Source organism: Chiloscyllium plagiosum, chromosome 14 (assembly GCF_004010195.1).
Source record: "Chiloscyllium plagiosum isolate BGI_BamShark_2017 chromosome 14, ASM401019v2, whole genome shotgun sequence".
Lineage (NCBI taxonomy): Eukaryota > Metazoa > Chordata > Chondrichthyes > Orectolobiformes > Hemiscylliidae > Chiloscyllium > Chiloscyllium plagiosum.
The window spans coordinates 82,033,142-82,059,499 of record NC_057723.1 but is presented as its reverse complement, the minus strand read 5'-3'; the positions used below and the strand labels follow the sequence as shown (position 1 = coordinate 82,059,499).

At 41.0% G+C, this 26,358-nt stretch overlaps 1 protein-coding gene across 3 annotated transcripts in view; it reads right to left on the bottom strand.

The window, feature by feature from the left end:
• The window catches only part of LOC122556849 (collagen alpha-1(I) chain-like), a 181,518-nt gene that overhangs the window by 86,611 nt on the left and 68,549 nt on the right, over nt 1-26,358 (bottom strand). For 2 of the 3 annotated variants that reach the window (XM_043704102.1, XM_043704104.1), the window contains exons 8-15: nt 22,414-22,467; nt 17,777-17,830; nt 17,098-17,151; nt 14,403-14,456; nt 14,020-14,064; nt 12,667-12,720; nt 7,204-7,248; nt 7,023-7,076 (exon numbers count right to left, since the gene is read on the bottom strand). In XM_043704102.1, the coding sequence (XP_043560037.1) occupies nt 7,023-7,076; nt 7,204-7,248; nt 12,667-12,720; nt 14,020-14,064; nt 14,403-14,456; nt 17,098-17,151; nt 17,777-17,830; nt 22,414-22,467 (414 nt within the window). Of the gene's footprint in view, nt 1-7,022; nt 7,077-7,203; nt 7,249-12,666; nt 12,721-14,019; nt 14,065-14,402; nt 14,457-17,097; nt 17,152-17,776; nt 17,831-20,502; nt 20,824-22,413; nt 22,468-26,358 lie in introns of those variants that run through there. The other variant, XM_043704103.1, reaches the window with a different exon arrangement.

The window sequence follows — 26,358 nt, the reverse complement described above, 5'->3', positions numbered from 1 at the left end:
AATACTGTGTCATCACCAATATTTTATTGAATTTAATTTCAAGAATTACAAGCTGACATTGATTGGTTGAGATTTTGTTTATGGAGAATGCACCAGAAAATATTAACATCCAAACTTTTGTTTAATTGAGAAAAGTGCAATGGTGGATAACGCTCGAGTTCAGGGCCTTGCATATCAATACTTGTAGCTTCTAGCAAGTGTAAGTGAACCACATTGAGAGTCTGATTAATATCGTAAATTGTTTACTTTTCTATAACTGGTCAATAGTGGCTTCACATCTAATGCTGGACTGTTCTGGTTGAAGCTAGTATTGTTGTACATGCAGACAAATCCAAATGACGTGAGAATGGACAGTGGTGTTTAAAGCACTCGTCAGTGTTAACCCTTTCAAACCCTTAGACCCTCTATAACCAGTATCTGTATGAACAGCTGAAGCCATGTGCTTTTTGATGCCACCCACCAGACATTGGGACACTTAGCTGACATACTTGGCACCGCACTGGCACTGAAATTTCATTCACTACATCATTAATTTGTGTGGAAGGTAGGACATTTAGCCTTGATAGTAGCATCAAGTTAATGAAGAAATAAACCTATCACCTTTACCCCCACCTCCATCCACCTATTGCACTCTCAACTACCTTCTCCCCCAGCCCAACACCCCCCTCCCCCACTCCCATTTATCTCTCCACCCCCGAGGCTCCCAGTCACATTCCTGATGAAGGGCTCTGGCCTGAAACGTCGATTTTCCTGCTCCTTGAATGCTGCCTGACCTGCTGCGCTTTTTCAGCAATACACTCTCAACTCTGATCTCCAGCATCTGCAACTTCACTGTCTCCTAATATCACTTGTGTGTTTACTGCAAAGTAGTAGTGTCAAATATATTGTTTTTCAGCTATGTTCACATTTTTGAAACACATTAGACTTCGAAGCTAATGTGAGATAGACTGTCACTTCTCAGGACCAATCAAGACTGCTGAAAATCTTGTCAGTAGTTTGCCAAGGCTGGAAATTCCCCTATTTAAATGAATGAATAGGTTACCACACCTTCTGAAACCTACTGAAAACTGCCCCAGAGCATCAACATAGCCCAAAGGAGGGTCAGCAGAGCCACTCAGTGGAATGGGTGCTGGGAAACTCGGCTCTCAACATCTCAGCTTTGCATTAGGTCAACTCCAAAAGGACAATGACATGTTGGTGGAATGGACGGATAGGTGGCAGATAAGGTTCAATGCAGAAAAGTATAAGTTGATGCATTTTGGTAGAAAACACATTGAAAGACAATTCTAAATGGGAGTTTCTATTTCTAAAGGGGGTGCAGGAGCAGAGAGATCTGGATATATACATGCAGAGATCATTGAAGGTGGCAGGATAGTTGCAGAGAGCAGTAAATAAAACATACAGCATGCTCAGCTTTATTAACAGAGGCATAGGGTACAAGAGCAAGGAGCTGATATTGAATATGTATAAGATAATGATTAGACCCCAGTTGGAAAATTGAGTATACTGCACAGCGCCAGGTTATGTGCAAGGGATTGGAGAAGAATCAGAAATTGGCACTAGGCAATGATGCTCATTTGAAGAGCCGGTGTGTGCATGATGGGCCAAATGGCCTCTTCCAGTAAGACTTCTGTGATTCTGTGAACACACATGTGAATTATGGGAAGAGCACAGGTAGGGACATCTACCTAGAATAAACAATTCCAACTGGCAATGGTAACGTGATTGTCAGATTTATTTTAGTCTGGGACAGCAGAAGAGTAAAACGTAAAGTCCAGGAAGCAGAGAGTTGGGAGAGACGGAAATGAGCAGGGATCAAGCTCACAATGTAGGATCTACTTGGAAATGATCAAGATCCTGTGTGACAGGAAATTGCAACTATCCAAGCAAATGGTCGCATCTTCAAAGATCGTTCATTCACAGCATTGGCCTCCATGCCTTGCAAGTAACTACCAAACTGTAGTCTTGAACTTGCTTGCTTATTCCAAGGATTATTGCATCCCTTGGTGGCTGTATCTTTTCCAGAACTGGCAGCACATTCATTAATTGACAGTCTTGGCCTTGAAGGTGAAGGTGACATTGGGTTTCATCCCCAAGTGAAGCACATCATCATTTGCACACGTGGCCATCAAGATAGACAGTGACCAGTCAGTGTGATCACTCAAAGGACAGTTGACTTCTTTAATTCTTCAAAATCTAAATGCTCTGTAACTGGAAGTACTTCTTCCATACTAATCCTTGCTTTCCTGGAAGTCATTATAACTTCTCCTTCACCTCCCAGTTCAAGCAGCCTCAGATCCATACTGCTGCTTCCAAAGGGTAAGGATGGATTGTAGAGGATAAGTGAAATGCCTGAAAATAATTTCAACCAACACCTCTATGGAGTCCAAGACAAAGTAAAAATAATTAATTCTACCAACAGAATTCTGTAAATGCAATTCCAGTGCTTGAACCAGTCAATTGGTGCTGTCTGACATCCTCCTATATGTTTGATAGCCTCCTCAATCATCATGGTAGTCTAAAGGCTCTTTCACCCTGGATGGTGCAGAATTTTTTAGATATTCTTGGAGTATCTTCTTTCAGCCAGGTGGACAATATTCCAAAACAAAACTTCTGAGTTAAGATGGTAGAAAAGTTTGGAGAATTATGTGGAGGGTTACTCCTCATGCAATTCTTAGCTTCTGACTTTATCTTAAGACCAGAGTATTTGCATGACTGATCTAGATATGCTTCTGGTCAATGATAATATGTAGGAATGTTGATGGTGGAGAATTCCTGATGAAGGGCTCCTGCCCGAAACATTGATTCTCCTGCTTCTCGGATGCTGCCTAACCTGCTGTGCTTTTCCAGCACCACGCACTCTCAACTCTGATCTCTAGCTTCTGCAGTCCTCACTTTCTTCTAGAGAATTGCATAATGGCAATTACACATGACTTTATACATTAGAGGTAGGATTTAGGCCACTCTGGCCTTCAAGCCTGGTCTGTCAATCAATAATATCATGACAGATCTGATTTTAACCTCAATTCCATATTCCTGCCTTACCCCCAGTAAACCTTCACCCCTTTATATATCAAGGTGCTATCTACCTCAAAATATTCAAAGATTCTATCTTTACCAAATTAAGGAGGAGAATTCCAAAAACCTGCAGGCCTTTGAAAGAAAAACAAAATCTCTTACCTCTGCCCTAATTGGGCAACCCCTCATTTTTAAACAGTGACCCCGAATTTTAGATTCTCCCACCAGAGTCAACATCCTTTCCACATCAATACTCTGTCAATACTCTTCAAGATCTTATATGTTTTAACCAAGTGACCTCTTATTTTTCCAATCTCTAATGGATGCAAAATCTGTATTTAGTGTACCTGACTGTAATAACTGCCACCAAAACTCAATCATTACCCAATCTGGGATTTATGTAGATTAGATTACTTACAGTGTGGAAACAGGCCCTTCGGCCCAACAAGTCCACACCGCCCCGCCGAAGCGCAACCCACCCATACCCCTACATGTACCCCTTACCTAACACTACGGGTAACTTAGCATAGCCGATTCACCTGACCTGCGCATCTTTGGACTGTGGGAGGAAACCGGAGCACCCAGAGGAAACCCACGCAGACACTGGGAGAACGTGCAAACTCCACACAGTCAGTCAGTCGCCTGAGGCGGGAATTGAACCCGGGTCTCTGGCGCTGTGAGGCAGCAGTGCTAACCACTGTGCCACCGTGCTGCCCAACAGAGGGTGAACAGAGGGTGGCAGGACCATTCTGGCTGACAGGAATGAGTGAACACATAGATCATAAAGTTAGAGAAGCTGGGATCTGGAAACTGTCATAGACCAAAGAGAGAGATAGGAGTGAGATAAATATCCTGAGACGAGCTGATGAGAAAAAGAAGATAAGGAGAGAAAACAGAACTGTCACTAACCTTTGAAAGGTAAGAACTGGATGGAGACATGTGTGAACCATATAATTGCCTCATTTGCAGCATGAAGATTAGAGTGGTGCTGGAAAAGCACAGCAGGTCAGGCAGTATCCAAGGGGCCGGAAAATCGAAGTTTCAGGCAAGAGCCCTTAATCAGGAATTCATCAGACCTGATGAAGGTCTCCTGCCTGAAACATCAATTTTCTTGCTCCTCAGATACTTCCTGATCTGCTGTGCTTTTCCAGCACCACTCTAGTCTTGATTCTGATCTCCAGCACCCACTTTCACCTCATTTGCAGCATGTCCAAGACATGGAATGGAAAACTGGTGAATTCAACGTTTCCACAGAAACTCAAGTTACAAAACCAGTGGTAGTATCATTAAAGATGGTCAGTGTCTCCTTAAGCATCACTATTGACTAGGATAGATGTCAGGAATTTGTGTCAAAAGAAATCCTGACGAATGACTACCTTCAGCAGCCAGAGAGTTAAATCAGCTTTCTTGGAGATTCCAGCTTTCTCAGACTTTGGGGAAAATAAAAGGCTTTCCACCTGAAAGCAAGACAAATTCCAATGTGCTGATCAAAGAGCACTTGAGAAAAGAGTATGGAGTGAAATTCTTATGGGTGCAGTCCATAATTAGAAAAAAAAGATATTATATTGAGTTATGGTTTGACAGGCATTGAGCCAGACACAAAGACAGAAGGGAATGGTCGGAGAAAGCCAACAAGAGGCAAAAAGGGTGGGAACTGAAAGAGATTGGAAGCCCCAAAGGGAGCAGTAAAATCCATGAGACTCAACAAGAGCCAATAGAATTAAACAGAGCTGACGATAGGCTGCAAGTATAGAAAGGGTCAGGACAGAACCTAAGGCAAGGGACTGAGAGAGATTTGGAAACCCTACCGGGAAAATAAAACGTGTGAGGTTTGATGTGACTGTGAATGGTCATTGGAACTAAATTGGGCTGAAGTCAGGTGAACATTATCTGGAAGGGTCAGGGCTGAACCCAATAAAGATGCACAAATAGCCATAATGGAAGACAAGAAAAGGCCAGGGTAGGTGACAAAAGATGAGCCAGAGATCTGGTTAAAAGATACCTTTGCAGTAAATTTAAAGGCAGACCCAAGAAGTCCTTAGAGAACAAATGAAAGTGAAGCCTCACTTGGTGAAAGAGCCACAGGAAGTATGGTAGAGGCTGAACATACACTTAAGAGTTTTCCTGGGGAAGTGGGACAGGTTGGGAGAAAAAAAAAATCCCAACGAAGAGGGGAAAGGGAAGGGACCTGTCCCTCAACAGACGCCATAAGTCAATATTACCTGGGAAGCTGGGCGAGATAAAACCAGTTACCCAGTGGGAGTTCAAAGATACAAAGTCAGGTTTTAAATCTCATCTCATCCAATTTGTTTGATGTCAGGATAAATGAGACTGGGATATAGGGTGGAAGTCTACACATGCTACAGGGGACAAGCATCAGAATTCTACCCAACAACTTCCTAGAGATCAAATTTGTAAAATCCCTGAATCTAATACATGGATTAAAAAACTAAGCATTGAAGGGGTAAAACTCACAGAAGTAATATAGCCCAGGGTTCCAGTCCAGTTGCTAACATCAAAGCAAGTTATATATGCCAATCCAGAAATGCAGGGCGAGGGGAAAAGGTCAGGATGTAGAACTAGCTGAGTTGCTATTGAAGAGAGCATTCCCAGATATAACAACCCAATTTACCTGCTTTGGTGCAGTAAGCATTCTATGTTTCTATGGATTCATCTACCTTGCTCCAAATGTTTTGTGTGTTGAAATAAAATCCATTTAATTCTAACATCTCATAATTCTCCCCAATTTGATCTTATTCATCAATGCATTATTACTACCAAACTCTTCCCTTTCTGTCACACTCCACTCTGTTCTAAATCATCTCACAGTACAATAGACTGCACTTTTCTCTTTAGATTTAGAACTGTTCCTTTGCCTGAGAACTTACCCACACATCAACATCACCCTTTTAATTTAAATTCCAATCAACAATCCAAGTTATCCAATTTCTCAGGCAACTTGTCTCAGCTTGGTTTAAATAAAACATATTCCATCAGAACAGCTTCATCTTTTCCCAGTACTGGCACCAGTGCCTCATGAATTGGAATCTTTCTGTTTCCCACCTGACTCTTTCAGAATCTTTTAACTCTATAGTTTCTTCGACCATTAAAATATGCATAGAGTTCAGGTAGCTAGCCAGAAATTATTACCTTTGAGGTTCTTCTGATCATTTTGGACACTTTGTTTTGCAGATTTTTACTTTTTGTTCCACCTGGAGTTGGGTCCCACATACAGAATGACAACTGGAACTACATCTCCCATTCCAAGTTCATTCTATTCTTCAGAAAATGTCTTTAAGCTTGGCACTGCGCAGGCAACCCAACCTTCAAATTCTCCATCTCACTGTTGCAGAGAACAGAACCTATGCTCCTGACCAGGCATTTCCCTCCCTCTGCCAGTCACTCCCCCACTTAACTGCTCTTCATCCACTTAGGCAGGTAGGAGCTCATACCTGTTGGATAAAGGAAAGGATGAAGATCCAAGAAAGAAATATTTAGATGTGCACTTGCGTTGTCATGGCATAAAAAGGCTATGGCCCAAGTTCTAGAAAATAGGATTAGAATATCATAAAACCTCTACAGTATGGAAGCAAGCCACTTGGCCTATTGAATCCACACAGATCCTCTGAAGACCATCATGCCCACACCCATAACCAGCCCTATCCCTACAACCCCCATGGCTAATCCACCTATTCTACACATCCTTATGGGCAATTTAGCATGGCCAATCCACCAAATCTATATATCTTTGAGGAAACCCACATGACATAGGGAGAATGCACAAGCTCCGCACAGTCACCCAAGGCTGGAATCAACTCAGGTTCTTGGCCTTGTGAGGTAGCAGCGCTAACCACTGAACCACCACACAAGGACAGTTGCTACATGCACCATTAACAATCTAAATCTGGCAAAAACCTGAATGCATTGCAAGTAATAACATGGCTCTATTTGAAGGTGTTACTTTTACAATATCAGTCCTGTCAAATGCTGACTGGTCAATATACCTTAGCTCCTGCTTGACCTGGAAAACCAGGTGTACCGGGTGGTCCAGGAGAGCCCTAAGTTGAAACAAAAAAACAAAGTTTTATATGCATATATCTGAACAAAATAAAAACTTCAGCAAAAAAAGAATCCATCAAATGTTTATATTAAAAGTACATTATAGTAAACAATACTTTTACTCACTTGTGCACCATCTTTACCAGGACTGCCATCATGCCCACGGGTACCCTGAAGAAAAAGGAACTTCATGTTCAGAGTCAGCTTTCTTTGGAATGTATTAAAAATAAGATGGCATTTAAATAAAATTACAGGAAATAACCAGGTAGAAATTCAAAGAATGAGATGACAAATATTATCAAAATGAAAAATTGAGGTTGCTCAAAATGTTAAAGATCAATATTAAATGCCTGTTCCAGTTTTCAGGTCCATATCAGTCCAATTATTTATTGCTACTATAATTATTACTTAGCATTCCACCAGTAGGTGACAGGATTCCTTTAATTTTCTAATGCAAAATATTGTCAGGTGATGTTTATCCAATCTGTTGGAGTGTTTGAAGGAATTTATATGGGCCATGGATAAAGGGGAACCTGTAGTTGGACTGCATTTAGTGTGCGTGTATGTGCCTATATGTGTGAGTACATATATGTGTGCACGTGTGTGCATGTGTGAGAAAGAGAAGGGTGGGTTCATGGAGAAAAGATTGTTTCATGAATAGGAAGCAGATACTAGACATAGATTGGTCATATTCAGGTTGGTAGCATTTAACTGAGCATTGTAATTTGTAAACAATTGTTAATAGCACAATCAATGTTTTAACTAAAGAAACAGAATATCTGGTTGTCGAGTTTGCTGATAACACAAAAATAGGTGGAAAAGTAAATTACAAAGAGGTCATAATGAGGATACAAAAAGATAGAGATACGTTAAGTGAGTAGGTAAAGTTCTGAAAAATGGGACTCAATTTGAGAAAATATGAACTTGTTCATTTTGGCAAGAAGAATAAAAAAGGAGACAAGCAGGAGGCTGGAAGAAGACAGGAAGCCAGGCAGCATCAGGAGGCAGAGCAGTCAATGTTTCAGGTATAACCCTTATACCCGAAATGTCGACTTCTCCACTTCCTGATGCTGGAAAAGCACAACAGGTCAGGCAGCATCCGAGGAGCAGGAAAATCAACATTTCAGGCAAAAGCCCTTCCTATCCTTCCTGATGAAGGGCTTTTGCCTGAAACATCTATTTTCCTGCTCCTCGGATGCTGCCTGGCCTGCTGTGCTTTTCCAGCAACACTCTAATCTAGACTCTGGTTTCCAGCATCTGCAGTCCTCACTTTTGCCCACTTCCTGATGCTGCCTGGATTGGTGTCTTCTTCCAGCCTCCTGCTTGTCTGCTTTGGATTCTAGCATCTGCATTTTTTTTTAAACCTCAGAATAGAAAAAGGAATCAGGTATCTAAAAATTGTGAGAACTTTCTGAGATGCAGGGGAGAATTAGTGTATTCTAGGGCATGAGTCAGAAATGGTAACTATGCAGGTGCAGGCAAGAAATTAGGAAAGGTAATAGAATGTTATCATATGGAGGGGAATTGTGTGCAAAGTATAGAGGTCATGCTTCAGTTAAACAGGGCACTGATGGTACGACATCTAGAATACTGTGTAGAGTATTGGACACCTTATTTAAGGAAGGACTTAATTGTATTAGAACATAGAACATAGAACATTACAGCACAGCACAGGCCCTTTGGCCCTCAATGTTGCGCTGACCTGTCATACCAATCTGAAGCCCATCTAACCTACACTATTCCTTGTAGGTCCATACGCTTGTTCAATGATCACTTAAAGCTTCCACATCCTTCTTATAATGCGATGACCAGAACTGTACACAATACTGTACTCCAAGTGCGGACGCACCAGAGCTTTATACAGCTATAGCATAACCTCCTGGTTCCGGAACTCAATCCCTCTATTAATAAAAGCTAAAACACTGTACGCCTTCTTAACGACCCTGTCAATCTGGGTGGCAACTTTCAAGGATCTGTGTACATGGACACTCTCTGCTCATCTACACTACCAAGAATCTTACCATTAGCCCAGTACTTTGCATTCCGGTTCCTCCGACCAAAGTGAATCTCCTCACACTTGTCCACATTAAACTCCATTTGCCACCTCTCAGCCCAGTTCTACAGCTTATCTATATCTCTCTGTAACCTACAACATCCTTTCTCACTATCGACAACTCCACCGACCTTAGTGTCGTCTGCAAATTTACTAACCAACCCTCCTACAGCCTCATCCAGGTCGTTTATAAAAATGATCAATAGCAGTGGACCCAACACCAACCCTTGCGGTACACCACTAGTAACTGGACTCCAGGATGGACATTTCCCATCAACCAGCACCCTCTGTTTTCTTTCAGCAAGCCAATTACTGATCTAAACTGCTATATCTCCCACAATCCCATTCCTCCGCATTTTGTAAAATAGACTACTGTGGGGAACCTTATTGAATGCCTTGCTGAAATCCATATACACCACATCAACCAGTTTACTCTCCTCTACCTGTTTGGTCACCTTCTCAAAGAACTCAATAAGGTTTGTGAGGCATGACCTACCCTTCACAAAAGCAATCTCCTCCCTGGCTTCCCAGAGGATCCTAGGATAAATCCCATTTGGCCCAGGGGACTTATCTATTTTCACACTCTGCAGGATTTCTAATACCTCTTCCTTGTGAACCTCAATCCCACCTTGTCTAGTAACCTGTATCTCAGTATTCTCCTCGACAACATTGTCATTTTCCGGAGTGAATACTGTTGAAAAATATTTATTTAGTGCTTCCCCTATCTCCTCTGACTCCACATACAACTTCCCACTACTATCCTTGATTGGCGCTAATCTTACTCTCATCATTCTTTTATTCCTTAAATACCTATAGAAAGCCTTAGGGTTTACCTTGATCCTATCCGCCAACAACTTCTCATGTCTCCTCCTGGCTCTTTTGAGCTCTATCTTTAGGTCTTCCCTGGCTACCTTGTAACCCTCAAGTGCCCTAACTGAGCCTTCACATCTCATCCTAACATAAGCCTTCTTCGTCCTCTTGACCAGAGATTCCACTTCCTTTGTAATCCACGGCTCCCGCACTCTACAGCTTCCTCCTGCCTGACAGGTACATACTTATCTAGGACACACAGGAGCTTTTCCATGACTAAGCTTCACATTTCTAATGTACCCATCCCCTGCAGTTTCCTTCCCCATCTTATGCTTCCTAAATCTTGCCTAATCACATCGTAATTGCCTTTCCCCCAGCTGTAACACCTATCCCTTTCTATCACTGAAGTAAACATAACAGAATTGTGATCGCTATCACCAAAGTTCTCACCTACATCCACGTCTAACACTTGACCGGGCTCATTACCCAGTACCAAATCTAATGTGGCTTCGCCCCTTGTTGACCTGTCTACATACTGTGTCAGGAAGCCCTCCTGCACACACTGGACAACAAAATGACACATCTATAGTACTTGTTTGGAAAGTTGAAGTCCCCCATGACAACTACCCTGTCTCTCTCACTCCTATCAAGAATCATCTTTGCTATCCTTTCCTCTACATCTCTGGAACTATTTGGAGGCCTATAGAAAACCTGAAGAAGGGCTTATGCCCGAAACGTCGATTCTCCTGTTCCCTGGATGCTGCCTGACCTGCTGCGCTTTTCCAGCAACACATTTTCAGCTCTGATCTCCAGCATCTGCGAACCTCACTTTCTCCTATAGAAAACTCTCAACAGGGTGACCTTTCCTTTCCTGTTTCTAACCTCAGCCCATATTACCTCAGTTGATGAGTCCCCAAACATCCTTTCTGCAACTGTAATACTGTCCTTGACCAACAATGCCACACCTCCCCCTCTTTTACCATCTTCTCTGTTCTGACTGAAACATCTAAATCCTGGAACCTGCAACAACCATTCCTGTCCCTGCTCTATCCATGTCTCTGAAATGGCCACAACATTGAAGTCCCAGGTACCAACCCATGCTGCAAGTTCACCCACCTTATTCCGGATGCTCCTGGCATTGAAGTAGACACACTTCAAACCGACTTCTTGCTTGCCGGTGCCATCTTGCGTCTCTGAAATTTGATTTTGTACCTCCCTACTCTTAACTTTTTCTATACTCGAACTACAATTTTGGTTCCCATCCCCTGCTGGATTAGTTTAAACTCACCCCAATAGCCTTAGCAAATCTCCCCCCCAGGATATTGGTATCCCTCTGGTTCAGATGAAGACCATTTTGCTTGTAGAGGTCCCACCTACCCCAGAAAGAGCCCTAACTATCCAAGAATCCAAAACCCTCTCTCCTGCACCATCCCTCTAGCCATGTGTTCAACTCCTCTCTCCTTATTCTTCACCCCACTCGCACGTGGCACAGGCAACAAACCAGAGACAACTCTGTTCGTCCTAGTTCTAAGCTTCCATCCTAGCTCCCTGAATTTCTACCTTAAATCCCCATCTTTCTTCCTACCTATGTCATTGGTGTCTATGTGGACCATGACTTGGGGCTGCTCCCCCTTAAGGATCCCAAAAACACGATCAGAGACATCACGAACCCTGGCACCTGGGAGGCAACACACCAACCATGAGTCTCTCTTGTCCCCACAAAACCTCCTATCTGTCCCCCTAACTATCGAGTCCCCAATGACTACTGCTCTGCTCCTCTCCCCCCTTCCCTTCTGAGCCCTGTGCCCCACTGCTTTCCCCTGGTAAGTCATCCCCCCCCCAACAGTATCCAAAACGGTATACGTATTGTTGCGGGGAATGGCCACAGGGGATCCCTGCACTGCCTGCCGGTTCCCTTTCCGTCCCCTGACTGTAACCCATCTGTCTTTTTCTTGTACCTGAGGAGTGACTACCTCCCTGTAACTCCACTCAATAACCCCCTCTGCCTCCCAAATGATCCGAAGTTCATCCACCTCTAGCTCCAGTTCCCTAACATGGTTTTCAAGGAGCTGGAGTTGGGTGCACTTCCCGCAGATGTAGTCAGCAGGGACACTAGTGGTTACCCTTACTTCCCACATTCTGCAGGAGGAACATTTAACTGCCCTAACCTCCATTCCCACTATTCTAAATTCCCAAAGTGTCTATCGAAAAATAAGGAATAAAAAATAAACTCGTTACCTTACCAATCTGGTGCACAGAACCTTTTTTTTTGGTTAGAGGAGGAGGATGGGTGGGAGACACTACCCGAGTAGTGTTTTGGGTATCACAACCGCACAAATATTGAAAGCAGTTCAGAGAATGTTTGCTGGACATGTATCTCAGTGGGAATTAGTAGGTTGTCCTACAAAGAAAAATCAGAGGAGCTCGGCTTGTAGCTACTTATGTGTTTTACCTTTGTTAAAACATATAAAATCCTGAAGAATCTTGACAGGTTGAATGTAGAGATAATATTTCCTCTTGTTAAGGTAAGGTGGTGGAAGGTTATCAGGACAGACAGGAATGTGGATACAAGGTTAAAATAAAATCAGCCATTATCCTTTTGAATGACAGCAGGTCAGACTGAAAGAGCTAAATGGTGTATTCCTGCTCCTGGTTTATTTGGAACAAAATAATGATGTCTGAGGGGAAACGCTTTTTGCTCAATTGTAATGGATGACTGTACTTACTGCTGCTCCAGGAGAGCCATTGCGCCCTCTCTCACCAGGCAGACCACGAGAACCCTGAGATATGTGATGAACAAAAACAGTAACTTTACTGCAAAAAATGACAAGCCATTTCAGCTGGTTGCTGCTGAAACATACATTTGCAACTATGAAAATCAACCACATCTGTACATGCAGAGTTAGCTGGTCACCTGTGGATGAAACAAAAGGAACAACTTGAAATTTGTTAAGTGAAAAGAAGTGTCGGTTTTATATTTTTACATGCCTCTGAGGTAACTGTAAGGACTGACTCTCTAGTTGGACACCTTGCTGAGGAACTGCTCTCAGATCCGCTGTTTGGGAGAGTTTATGCATGTAGCCCTGGTATTTTTGTATTTTTAAATTAGTGACTAGAATATTGAAGCACCCACTCTTGAATCTGGCCTCCTTTCAAGAGCCCCTTCTCCTAGGACTACCCAATAAGGAAATTATCTTTATTAACAGCGGGATTATAATGCCTTTAACATGGTGGTTATTGCAATACTTTGGAAGAATCAGTCTAGATGAACACTGACAATATTAGCTATTTATGAAAATAAGACTAATTGTGCAGCATTAACAGTTATCATCATCTACCTAATTAGGCAAATAAACCTTTGGTCTGAATGCTTACTCAAATTACTATATCGTTTTAATGTACAGATACCAATTTATTCAGACATGTTACGATACACATCTGGAGCAGATGGGATGAGGCTTTGTGGTTCAGGATTGGTGACATTAACAATGCACCACAAGACTCTGGGAGCTGCAGTCAAACAGACATGACATCATCCACATAATACAGCTCCAATAAATCCCTTCATTAATTAAGCATTTGTCCCATTACCCATGATCAGCTCCTGAAATACATTTTCACTCTCTACACTTGTAAAGTGAAAGGTGCATGAAGGCTTGTTCTTTAACATTGTCTCTATGTTTGGACTAGGTAAACATGCAATGTGTAAGTCAGGCTAGTTCGATACTTTTAATATGTATTTGATCAAGACTGATCCTCTACCTGTAAATGGTTGTGCAATGCATAATATTTGGTAGTGCAGTACTCCAATTTTAATGATAAACATAATGTAGGTATATTCTGTATTCTCTAGTTATAACAAAGGAAGAAATGGATTTAAAGGTGCACAACACAAATATGTACTTCACCTTGGACATACCTGTTGATCTGTCTACGTACAGACCAAGATCAACATGTTCTAGGGGAAACCTGCCATTGGAGAGAAACTTCAGATGGCCACAGTTAAGAAAGATCAAACTGTGCCAATACTCAGACCCTGTCTGCCCATCAGAACGTAATCATTTTGTAAATCTGATTACCATTGGACCAGGTAAGCCATTGCCTCCAGGAGAACCAGCTTCACCCTGTTTAGAATCAGATATAAAGCGTTAGAAATAACAGTCGAGACATCCAGTTCAGATGGTTTTGGATACAACTGTTTGAAAACAAAAACATAAGACTCTAATTACCATTAATATTAAAATATTGAACTAAAATATTTATTAATACTTACATTAATACATATATTAAAATATATACAGATAATTGAATATTCAGTTGCGTTGCTAGAATCTCCAGGGCTATAGGCCCAAGATTTAGAAAATGGGATTAGTGCAGCCACGTATTTGTTAACTGGCAAGGTCAGTATGGGATGAATGGTCTCCTTGTGTGCTGTAAACATCTATGAGTCGATCTACAATACCTTCGTTCCTGGAAGACCAGGTTTACCATTAGCACCATCAAGTCCATTGAAACCCTGTCAAAGATACAGACAAGACAAAATAACGTGTTACATTGTTCCTACTAGTGCTTTAGAATATTGTGAATAATTAATTAATATTAATAGTATCCGACAAAAAGAAGGGAATTAAAAGACAAAGTAACACCAGGGGTTTCTAAACAACGGATCACCAACTCAGCTAGAAATGACATGTGTTATATCTGTGGTCATAAACTGTCCTCACTCCTTTCCCTTTTCCGGTGACTGTTGCAAGGTAATGATTGAGGTCCTACTGACATAGCTCTGGAGACACACAATCAACTCTGGCAGCATAATGAAAACCGTGGATGCAATGTTTAGTTTTCTTGTGTTAATTCTCATGTGGGATGTGGGATGCGGGTGTCGCTTGCTGAGCTGGCATCTATTGCCCATCTCAAGTTGCCCTTGAGATGGTGGCGGTGAACTGGCTTCATGAAAATGTGCAGTCCCCATGCTGTAGGTAGAGTCACCATGCCCTTAGGGAGGGGATTCCAGGATTTTGTCCCAATGACAAAGAAAGAATGGGTGGGGAGTAGCATGGAGGGGAACTTGCAGATGGTGGCATTCCCAAATATTTGTGGTTTTGTCCTTCTAGATGGAAATGACTGTGGAGTTAAAAGGTGCTTTTGAAGAAACTGTGGTGAATTCCTGCAGTGCATCTTGTAGATGGCACAGACTTTCTAAGCATTGGTTGCCAAAGGAGTAAACTTTGTGGATGTTGTGCCACTCAAGCCAATTGCTTTGCCCTGGATGGTGCTTTGCAAGTGTAGTTGGAGCTGCACTCATCCACAAAGATGGGGAATATTCCATCACACTCTTGACTTGTGCTTTGTAGATGGACGAAGGCCTTTGGGGAGTCAGAGGCTGAGTTATGTGCCGTAGAATTCCAGAATCTCACCTGCTCTCGCAGTCACAGTATTTATTTGACTAGTTTGGTTCAATTTCTGGCCAATGGCAACCCCAGGATGTTGATAGTTGGGTATTTAATTATTGTAATGCCATTGAATGTCAGGGGACAATGCTTAGATTGTCTCTTATTGGAAATGACTATTGCCTAGCAATTGTGTGGTGTGAACATTATTTGCCACTTTTCAGTCTAAACATTGATATTGTAAAGGTTTTGCTGCATATGGATAAAGATTTTCTCTTTAGCTCCAGATTATGCAAGTTCATATGGACCGAAGACGTTTGTATATCAACTTAGAGCAGCAAATAACCAGCAGAGACTGACAATGCCCAGAGCGAGGAAGAAACTGGAGGCCATCAAGTTGAGCTAACAAAAAATAGAGATGCTTCTTTAATAAAAGGTGCACAGTTCCTTGAAAATGGAGTTGCAGGTAGACAGGGTGGTGGAGGAATGGGTGGGTGAGTGAGTGTCTGTGAAAAGGCAGGGGGCACATTGACTGGATGATTTACTGTTGTCACAGTTATTGAGATACAGAGTAAAATGTTGGTTTGTGTGCTCTATAGGCAGATCGTACCATACAAAGTGCATCAGGAAAGCAGATCAGAATGCAGAATAGTGTTACAGCCACAGAGAAGGTGCAGAGAGAGAGAAAGAGAGAGAGAAAGAGAGAGAGAGTTAGACACAACATGTAAAATATAAATGCATGAAGTTGTCACTTATTTATCTAAAATGCTTACTTTAACTTGGCAACTATTGCTGGGAAAATATTCCTCCCAGCCATTTATATAATGGACTGAAAAATGTACTGTGTGCCCACAGAGTTGCATAATAAATAGTGGAAGAAAATGACTAGCCTTGCAGATAAATAATGAGCTTTCTTTCCTTCCCCTTACGGACTAAAGGAAAGTCCAGGGAGTGACAGAAAGCCTTAGTTTCTTTATTTCTTTTTTAAAACACAGTTGCTGCCAAGCGATGATTATTAGATTAAGTATTTTTATTGTTAATCTAACAAAAATGGAGAGCTACAGCTGCCATGTTTTGACAGTTGAGGGTTAACAAATACTTTATTTACACCATGAAAACTTATTTTGCCATATTTGACAATAGCAGGCAGGAGCTGGTGGAGAGGCTGCAACTGAACATGGGGAGTTTGAAAGAGAGAGGTTGGGGTTGAGAAGTTGGGAGATTGAGAGTTTGAGAAAGTTTGCAAAGAAGAGAACAGTGGAGAGAGGGAGTGAGACAAAGACAGAGAGAGAGAGAGAGAGAGAAAGTGAAAGTGAGAGAGAGAAAGAGAGAAAAGAAAGCAAGCAAGCAAGCAAGATCAGAATTAGCATGTGCGAGATTCATTCAAGAGTCTGATAACAGTAGGGAAGAAGCTGCTCTTGAATCTGTTTTTGTGTTGAGGACCAAAACATTTATAACATTTTTTGTAGCAATGGGTAGGGAGAGGATAGAAGCTTCACTGAATTTTCTGTCACTGGGAAATAAAATTCATAATAAGTTTTCAAGAACTGTTATAATTTTCTATAAAGTGTCTTAAAACAAACTTTCATATTTATATGATGCATTATTATGTGTCAAACTCATGTGAATTTTCATAATTATATACTGAATCCTACCAAGTTGGTTAATTTTCTTTTGCTGGATTCACATTAATATTTAGGTGTTAAAAATGTGGTCACATTGGTAAATATTCTGTGAATACTAAACGAGACAAAAACAGGTACTTACTCTGTGACCTTTCATTCCAGGCATGCCAGGCATACCAGGTCGACCAGGAGAACCCTATGAGGAAGTAAATAGCATTAGGTCTTCAAATAAAGGCACTTTTACATTGATAGTGCACCATGGATTACAACACAGCTGTCAACACACAACAACATGCCCAAGGTTAGCTCTGTGCTCCTGGCAAAACATTTTTCTTCCAGATCCTACCAATGGAGATTGGTATCTTAATTTGCAACCACAATGGCTGGCATATCTCTCATTCCTTGATAAGATCAAATTTGGAGAGCTATCATAGTCTTATGGGAGATGTGACCGGTTACTGCAGACATTTTAATTGATGCTATGAGGATTGAGCTAGTATTGTAGAAGGGCATGTCAAGCGAGCAACAATATCTTTGAATGCCAAGAAGTATCAAGCTAAGACTGAGTTAGGCAATCCTATGGCTAACAGATTAGAACAAAGTTCAGAAGTCTCACAATATCTTGTGAAGATGGATGTAGTTTGAGACCTTTAAACACAATAATGAACTTCTAAATTTGTATAATACTTATCTGACTCAAAATAAACAACTCAGTCAGCCTTCTGCTCATTCTATGGTCCACTGGTATATTTACTGAAATCCTGGAGCAGTATGAAAGTGATGCAAGCATTGTCTTTATTTTCTACTTAAGCTTTACTTACTGGAAGGCCGGGTAGTCCACGTTCACCAATTCTTCCTTGTTTGCCAGGTTCACCCTAACAATAAACATTGTAAATCAGTAGCTCCAAAAGCATATAATAAGAAGGCAATAGTGAAAGGATGTGATAGCAATGTAAAAAAAAGTTGCTCAATTTCCTATTTGCAATCGGGAACTGGTTTGACTTCTATGCTGATGAGAGGAACATGCAGTTATTCAACTCCTGAGGACCATTTATTAACATCAAATGGATATACTGAACCATTGTCCAAAAACTTAATCTCTTGGGTTGCTTTTATTCTTATCCTCAAAAGCTACAAATAAATGTTACATAAAACATAATAGAACTGTTGTTGTATGGCTGAAATTGAAAGATTTTGAAGTTTTGTGTTACAATTCAGCCAGCATTCAACAACACTAATAGCAGCTTATTGTAAACCATCACATGTTGCAAACTAACCATGATGACATGTAAAAAGTGTAAATGCAAACAGAAAGGAGTTGCCTGGGCAATCAGACTGCTGTGTATTCAAAATCTGTAATTCGGAAATCTTAATAATAAATGAATTTTTCCCATCCCCTCAGTTCCTTCACTTTTTCACTATCCTTTGCAGGTGAATAATTTTGCAGTTTGAAGTCAGTCAAAGTATAGCTAGTTTATTCACTGTTAAGTCAATAAGTGTGAAGAAAGCAGTTAACCTATATTTAAAAAACAGGTTATTTTGTTCCCACAAAGTTGGAGAGATAGTGGGATATATGTGAGACTCGATCCAGTTCAATGGTCAGATCTTTCATATTCTATCAGCAAATTGCATCAACCTTACCCTTGCACCATTCTCTATTTTAGAATCATAGAAACCCTACGATACAGATAGAGGCCAGTCAGCCCATCGAGTATGTACCAACGCTCTAAAGAGCATCCCACCCAATACTTACGTTTGCCACAGTAAAACCACCTGCACATCCCTCGACATATGGGGAAATTTAGCATGGCCAATTCACCTAACATGCAGATTTCTGGAGTGTGGGAGTAACTCACAGACACAGTGAGAATGCATAAACTCCACACAAACAGTCTTGCAAGGTTAGAATCGAAGCTGGCTCCCCGGTGGCATTTTCTTTACTATCAGTTATCATGCCCCTTTTTGAGCTTATTTTGTCCATCTCTTACTCTTTTGAACCTATTCCCACTAAATGATAACCACCCAACTTCTCTTCCAATTATTATTGCTAACGGATCAAGCCAGGGAAAAGTTAGAGATATAATAGGCTTTAAAAGAGGAGGACAGGAAACAGGACAAAAGGAAAGGCCTTTGATAAGATGACAGGAAAGTGAGATAGCTGACAAAAGGTCTCGTGGTTTAAGGTCAAAGTGTGTCATAATGGAATAAGTAATGAAACAAAAAAGATGTTCTGTAGAAGTATGAATGACAGATGAAGTTGCCATTTGAAACTAAATAAAGGGACAAGAGGAAAACTAACATACTCTGGGAAAGAGGAAAACTAGTCGGAGTGGAAACATATGCTATGGTATCCAGTAGTCAGGGCTGAAGGTTCTGTGAGCTACAGTTGATGTGGAAGGAAGACGTATCAGGAGCTCTATATAGCAGGCGGTAATGTTGGACCACATGAAAAGGAAATACAGCAACTGGGAGAGTAGAAGAGTGCTTACAGTAAGTGGATTCTGGAGAAGTCTAGTCAAGATAGCAGTGGGAGTCAGTGGCTTATACTGAAAATAGTCAATAGCCTAACCCCAGAAATAGGGATAGAAATGTCAAAAAAAAGCAGGGAGAAGTTAGAGATGACCAGACACAAGTGAAGATGGGTGGAACTCAAAAGCAAAATTGAAGAAGGTTCTAGCCCAGGATTATTTCTGCTTCTCTCTCCCAAGATTCTGCCAGACTATTTGTATATTTCCAGCATTTCACATTTCACAACATCATTTCTCTTTTGTATGGTTAATAGTCCCCTCTTTATGAGTGCTCTATCTCTGCCTTAATTCCACCTTATTTAATCAGATCCTCAAAGGAAACTACCCCCTTCCCCACCATGTTTGCAAATTGCAATCTGATCTCCAACCTGATTTTCTTCTTCAAAAAGTTCTTGAATGTATTGAGTTTCCACCACTGACCCTCCCATCTCAAACCTGTTCCAATCTTTGCTGGAACTTCATGCTTGAATCCCTCTAATCAGGTTTCAGTCCCTGCCAATGTTATTAATGTCACAAATTATACCCTTTGCAACTGTAACATGGAGAAGCAAAGCCTCTTCACCCATCTCCATTTATTATGACACAGAGACGGACAGCTGAACCAAAATAATTTCTACCTCTGCAGTCACAACACAATAAAACTAAACCATCAACGGCCCTCAAATGGTCACTCCAATGGTTCCTAAGCAGACTTGTGAATAACCAATTTTTGTGAATGTGAGGACTTTGTAAATAATTAATTTCTAGATGCTGGTTTTGTATCTCAAACACAAGACTTAACAACTGATTAAATACACAATAACTTCAGCTGAGAGAGAATTAAACAACACAGTGAGCTGATTAATGTCACAAATTATACCCTTTGCAACTGTAACATGGAGAAGCAAAGCCTCTTCACCCATCTTCAAACATGAAGCATTTGTTTTCAACCCCATTCTCACAAAAGACAGACAGACACACAACTACCAATAAGGGATAAATAAAAGATAATAACAAAATTGGTCAGATTACTTAGATACCTCTCACAATGTGTTGTTTCACAGGCATAAATGTGGACTCCTTGGTGGTTTTTCTGAAACCTTGATTAGGGACATCTTCTTGATTCACCCAGGCAAAGGCAGCAATATTTCTGATTCAATGTTTTACTCTTTGGCCTTCCAGAAGCAGGTGTATCAGATTAGGCAGAGAGCTTTCAAATCATCATGCTGTCTCAACAGTAGCCCAGAACCATCTCACAGAAATCATTGTTCAAAAAAACAGCTTTAACTCTGGTTCCATCCTGATAGGCTGATTATCTGTTCATGAGGCCTCTATTATCATTCACCAACTGCTGTCTGCTTGGACAAAGGATCACTTGCAGACATGCAGAAATCAGTTCCTGGGTACTGACCTATTAATAGCCAATGTCTGCTATCTATTTAAACACATGCTCTTCCTGCGGTTGCTGTGTCTGTTAGAGTCTTTTAATCAAGGCTCAGCCTACAGTTACCCTCCAGATCGGGTTTGACAAATAAAGCTTTCTTGGTCTGTTTTTTACCTTTTACCACAAGCGGTCCCAGCTAACAATTCAAATTGATAAAGGAATAAAAATAACCAAAAATCTGTGTGGGCTTTAATGCACTCAACTGTAAATTTTGACATGGTTAACCAGACCGGCCTCTTCCAATGCCATGCTACAGTTGTCTCATTTTATTCACTCATATGGGTGTAGCTGGCTGGCATTTATTGCCTGTCCCTAGTTGCCTTTGAGAAGGTGGTGGTGAGCTGCTTTCTTGAACTGCTGCAGCTCACATATTGTGGGTTGACCCACAATGCCGTTAGGGCGAATGTACAGGATTTTGACCCAGCGACAGTGAAGGGATGGTGAGTGACTTGGAGGGGAACTTGAAAGTAGTGATGGTTCCATGTATCTGCTGCCCTTGTCCTTCTAGATAGAAGTGGATAAGTTTTGGATGGTGCTCTCCAAGGATCGTTGATAAATTTCTGCAGTGCATTTTGTAGACAGAACACACTGCTGCTACTAAGCGTCAATGATGGAGGAGCCAACCAAGTTGGCTGATGTGTCCTGGATGGTGTCAAGCTTCTTCAGTGTTGTTAGAGCTGCACTGATTTTAGAGAAGGCCCACTAATGGCCTAGCAAGACCCTGACTGACTTGTAAATCAACAGGCATTCCCGAAAAGAGGCATCATGGGGCTCAGGAGGTGGTAGTTAAGATTTCAACATCTCAATAAGATTTCACCTAATGGTACAAGCTCTTCTAGAAAGAGCTCTGAAAAGAATTATCGTGCTGTTCCTAACGTACAGCTTGAATAGCATTGTCTGAAAACCTACTACAATCCACTGCTAACCCACTCCTATGTAAGTAGTTACAGAAGTAAGGATCAATGGCATCAATTGTGTCATGTTTAGAATTTTATATTTTAATATTTAATAAAAACTTGAACAATTCTTAGGGCTACAGATTACAGACATTTATCGAGTTTATTTTTTTACTGGATGGATTCACAAAATACTTTCAATGAAAATCTTAGGAACAGCATTGCATAATTTTAACAGGTTTTCCATGAAAATGAAAATAATAGTTTTAGTCATTTTCAATAGTGCGTACTCTTACGGGTAAGAAAACTGTGGGTTCACTTCCGACAAAATTCATCAAATTATTATCTTAGATGTGAACAAGACATGATATCGTACAGCGGTTATCACCATATATTGGCTAAATGACTGTAAATATCACCCTGTACACATTTTTGTAAATGTTCAACATAGCAGGAACACAAAACAAACTGAGATAGATCAGTTATTTTACCACTACTTCAATTTGATTGGCCATGCTGCTTTGAGTTCAGATCTGGTTCGTTCACAAGAAACAAAAGTTGCTAAAATGAACTCAAAGTGTTTGGTGAATACCAAGGGAAATAATACTTACGTCTTTTCCAAACGGCCCAGGTGGACCCATTCTGCCAGGTGGGCCTACTGGACCCTGTAATGAAAAGATGTTATTCATATTTTATCAAAGTCAATCAGTGTATTTTTAATTCAAGCACATAAATCTATGTGCTAAGATCGTGTCTTTTCATTTCATGTTTTTTTTTAAAACTGGATACTGAAATGAGAAACAGTTCTTCAGAGGAAGGGATTTGAAAAAACGGCTACAGTTTTTAAAGCAAGTAACCTGACTTCCATTCCAGGAAAATATGTAAACAACTGCTTGAACAAGCTGTAAGTGCACAAATGCCATCGGCTTGGAACTGAGGGGGTGTACTAAAGCAGCTTTTATTCCTAATAAGTTGATTGGTCTTTGGACTAATGACCAGTTAGTGATAATTGAGACCTTTTTCTTGCAAATAACTATGTGATCAGTTCACAGGTAGCTGAACAGTTCAGAACAAATTACAGAGAGAGAGACACGTTTTCAGTTCTTCCCCAGCTCAGGAGTGGTGTCCCTGTTCTCTGCAGTCAAAACTCGCTCTAAAGCTAAAGAAAACCAGTTAACTTACCTGCAACAGTTATTATATGCTTTGACCTTTAACTGATAATGCAGAGATTTTTCATAAGTGAACCAGACACCTTGTGTCTCTCACCGACCAGTAGAGGCAACTGGAGAAAGATGTCCAGCGGCACGGTGGCACAGTGGTTAGCACTACTGCCTCACAGCGCCAGAGAACCGGGTTCAATTCCCGCCTCAGGCAGGTGTCTTTATGTAGTTTGCACATTCTCCCCGTGTCTGCGTGGGTTTCCTCCAGGTGCTCCGGTTCCCTCCCACAGTCCAAAACTATACAGGTTTGTTGAATTGGTCATGCTAAAATTAGATGAAGGGGTGGGTTCCTCTTCGGAGAGTCGGTGTGGACTTGTTGGGCCGAAGGGCCTGTTTCCACACTGTAAGTAATCTAATCTAATAATGATTGGAGCAAATCTTGGACCAGCAGAAGAGCCATAAAGGTCTCTCAATGACAGAACCTGGGAACAACGTCTACTGAACTATCTTTCCAGTTTTTCACTTGTGTCCATCGTCTATCTTTACTCTGTACGTTTCTCTGTCTGTGTATGTAAGGCACAGTGTATAAGGGGATTAGAGCTAATTAGTAACATTACATGCCAATGCTTTATCGCTATTAGGTGTAGCTGAAGTCTAACTATTTGTAATAAATATTGGTTCTTCTTTAAGGATAGAAACTTGGTCTGTGATTTCTATCAACCTTGGTCAGAATGCAAGGTGAATTGGAAAACTTTGTGTACTTTTTAAAATCTTTAAATTTATGATGATTCCAGCAATAAGGTGATTTGATTTTCCAGAACATTGACCCGATGAATCATAACATATACAATCAAAGGTAGCACATGACACTTTTTTTTTAAATGCTAGAGATAATTGTCTTTCAACCAAGGTGGTGCTTAATATGGGAGATTGGTATGCAGAAACGTCTGAATGTGTACAGAAACTTCAATGTGTACAGAATGCAAAATACATCATTCTTATGACCTACCCCATTACAATTATACTAATTGAGAATAAATAGGAACTTATTGAGTAACAATTTGGATTTGGAAGCAGTAAAATAATAAGTAATTCTTTTGAACATGGCTTGGTAATAGTCAATGGTGATGAACAGAGAAGTTCATATTCTGTGGTAACATTTTTGCACTGAGATAATATTTTGTTTTAAAGATGAACACAACAATGGCGAGCATAAAAGTATTCAATTATTATTATTTGGAATCTTTGGTAGTTAAAAGGATTTGACAAAATGATGATGAAATGGTTGAGATTCTTACTTGCTGGGGTATCATTAGGAAATTACAGTAGTATTCACCCATAAAATTCTATCCATTTTAATTAACTAGAAAATTGCAAGAAATGCATCTGTAATATCTCAATATTCTTCCTGGAGTTGAGAGACTAACTGAACATGCAATTTTGTCAAGTCAGTCCTTAAGAGCACAATTGAAAAGCATCTCATTTTCATTGTACTTATATACTAGATATATTTCTAATATTTAATAAGATTAATTTTCCTGTCAACGTGAAGACTGTCAAACAAAATCTCCTTGCTGCTTATGCTGCTGCAATTGCAATGTTGAGGTATCGTTAGACAGGCATTAGAGCTGTACACGTGAAGGATCAGTCCTGGATTCACTTTTGTTCTCTGCATATGTTGATCATTCGAACTTAGAGGAGATAGTATATTGACTTGGAATTTGCTGCTAATACACAAAGGGTGGGAAGGATCAACTGCAAAAGTTTCAGAAATATACTTACTAATTAATAGCGGCACGTGGTGGACACAAATTAAAAATTTGGTGAGAGTTACCATGGGTTGTATCTTCTGAAGAATGCAAAAGTCATGTTGCCAGGGCCAATAGCAAGCGATGGACAATGGGACCCAGGAAGGCCTTTTGCGAGTGGTAGCCAATGATATGACTGTCGCTGTCCAATTAAGGATACAGTCACCTCCAAGTAGCTGCAGGTCCCTGTTAGAGTGCTAACTGGCAGTCAGGCAAACAACTTCCGCAGCGCCATTGCTTTTGGATGCCATTCTGAGGCTGCAGCTGCAGTAAAAGGGCTTTGTAATGTTACTGGCCTCCTACTGAAACACACCAATCACATATTGAAGAACGGTAAAAAATGCTTGGGTTTTTTCTGATGGAAATCAGATGATATACATTGTCACAGGACAACATTGGTTAAGATAAAGAACGAAGCATATGTCAGGTATAGACAGGATAGATCGAGTGAATCCTTAGAAGAGTATAAAGAAAGTAAGAGTATACTTACGGGGGAAATCAGGAGGGCAAAAAGGGGACATGAAATAACTTTGGCAAATAGAATTAAGGAGAATCCAAAGGGTTTTTACAAATATATTAAGGACAAAAGGGTAACTAGGGAGAGAATAGGGCCCCTCAAAGATCAGCAAGGCGGCCTTTGTGTGGAGCCACAGAAAATGGGAGAGATACTAAATGAATATTTTGCATCACTATTTACTGTGGAAAAGGATATGGAAGATATAGACTGTAGGAAAATAGATGGTGATATCTTGCAAAATGTCCAGATTACAGTGGATGAAGTGCTGGATGTCTTGAAACGGTTAAAAGTGGATAAATCCCCAGGATCTGGTCAGGTGTACCAGAGGACACTGTGGGACGCTAGAGAAGTGATTGCTGGGCCTCTTGCTGAGATATTTGTATCATCGATGGTCACAGGTGAGGTGCTGGAAGACTGGAGATTGGAAAACGTGGTGCCACTGTTTAAGAAGGGTGGTAAAGACAAGCCAGGGAACTATAGACCAGTGAGCCTGACCTCATTCGTGGGCAAGTTGTTGGAGGGAATCCTGCGGACAGGATGTACATGTATTTGGAAAGGCAAGGACTGATTCGGGATAGTCAACATGGTTCCCCATGGGAGACTGATTAGCAAGGTTAGATCTCATGGAATACATGCCACAAGGATCGGTGCTGAACCCTCTACTTTTGTCATTTACATAGATGATTTGGATGCGAGCAAAAGAGGTACAGTTAGTAAGTTTGCAGATTACACCAAAATTGGAGGTGTAGTGGACAGCGAAGAGGGTTACCTCAGATCACAACAGGATCTGGACCAGATGGGCCAATAGGCTGAGAAGTGGCAGATGGAGTTTAATTCAGATAAATGCGAGGTGCTGCATTTTGGGTAAGCAAATCTTAGCAGGACTTATACACTTAATGGTATGGTCCTCGGGAGTGTTGCTGAACAAAGAGACCTTGGAGTGCGGGTTCATAACTCCTTGAAAGTGGAGTCGCGGGTAAATAGGATAGTGAAGAAGGCATTTGGTGTGCTTTCCTTTATTGGTAAGAGTAGTGAGGACAGGAGTTGGGAGGTCATGTTGTGGCTGTACAG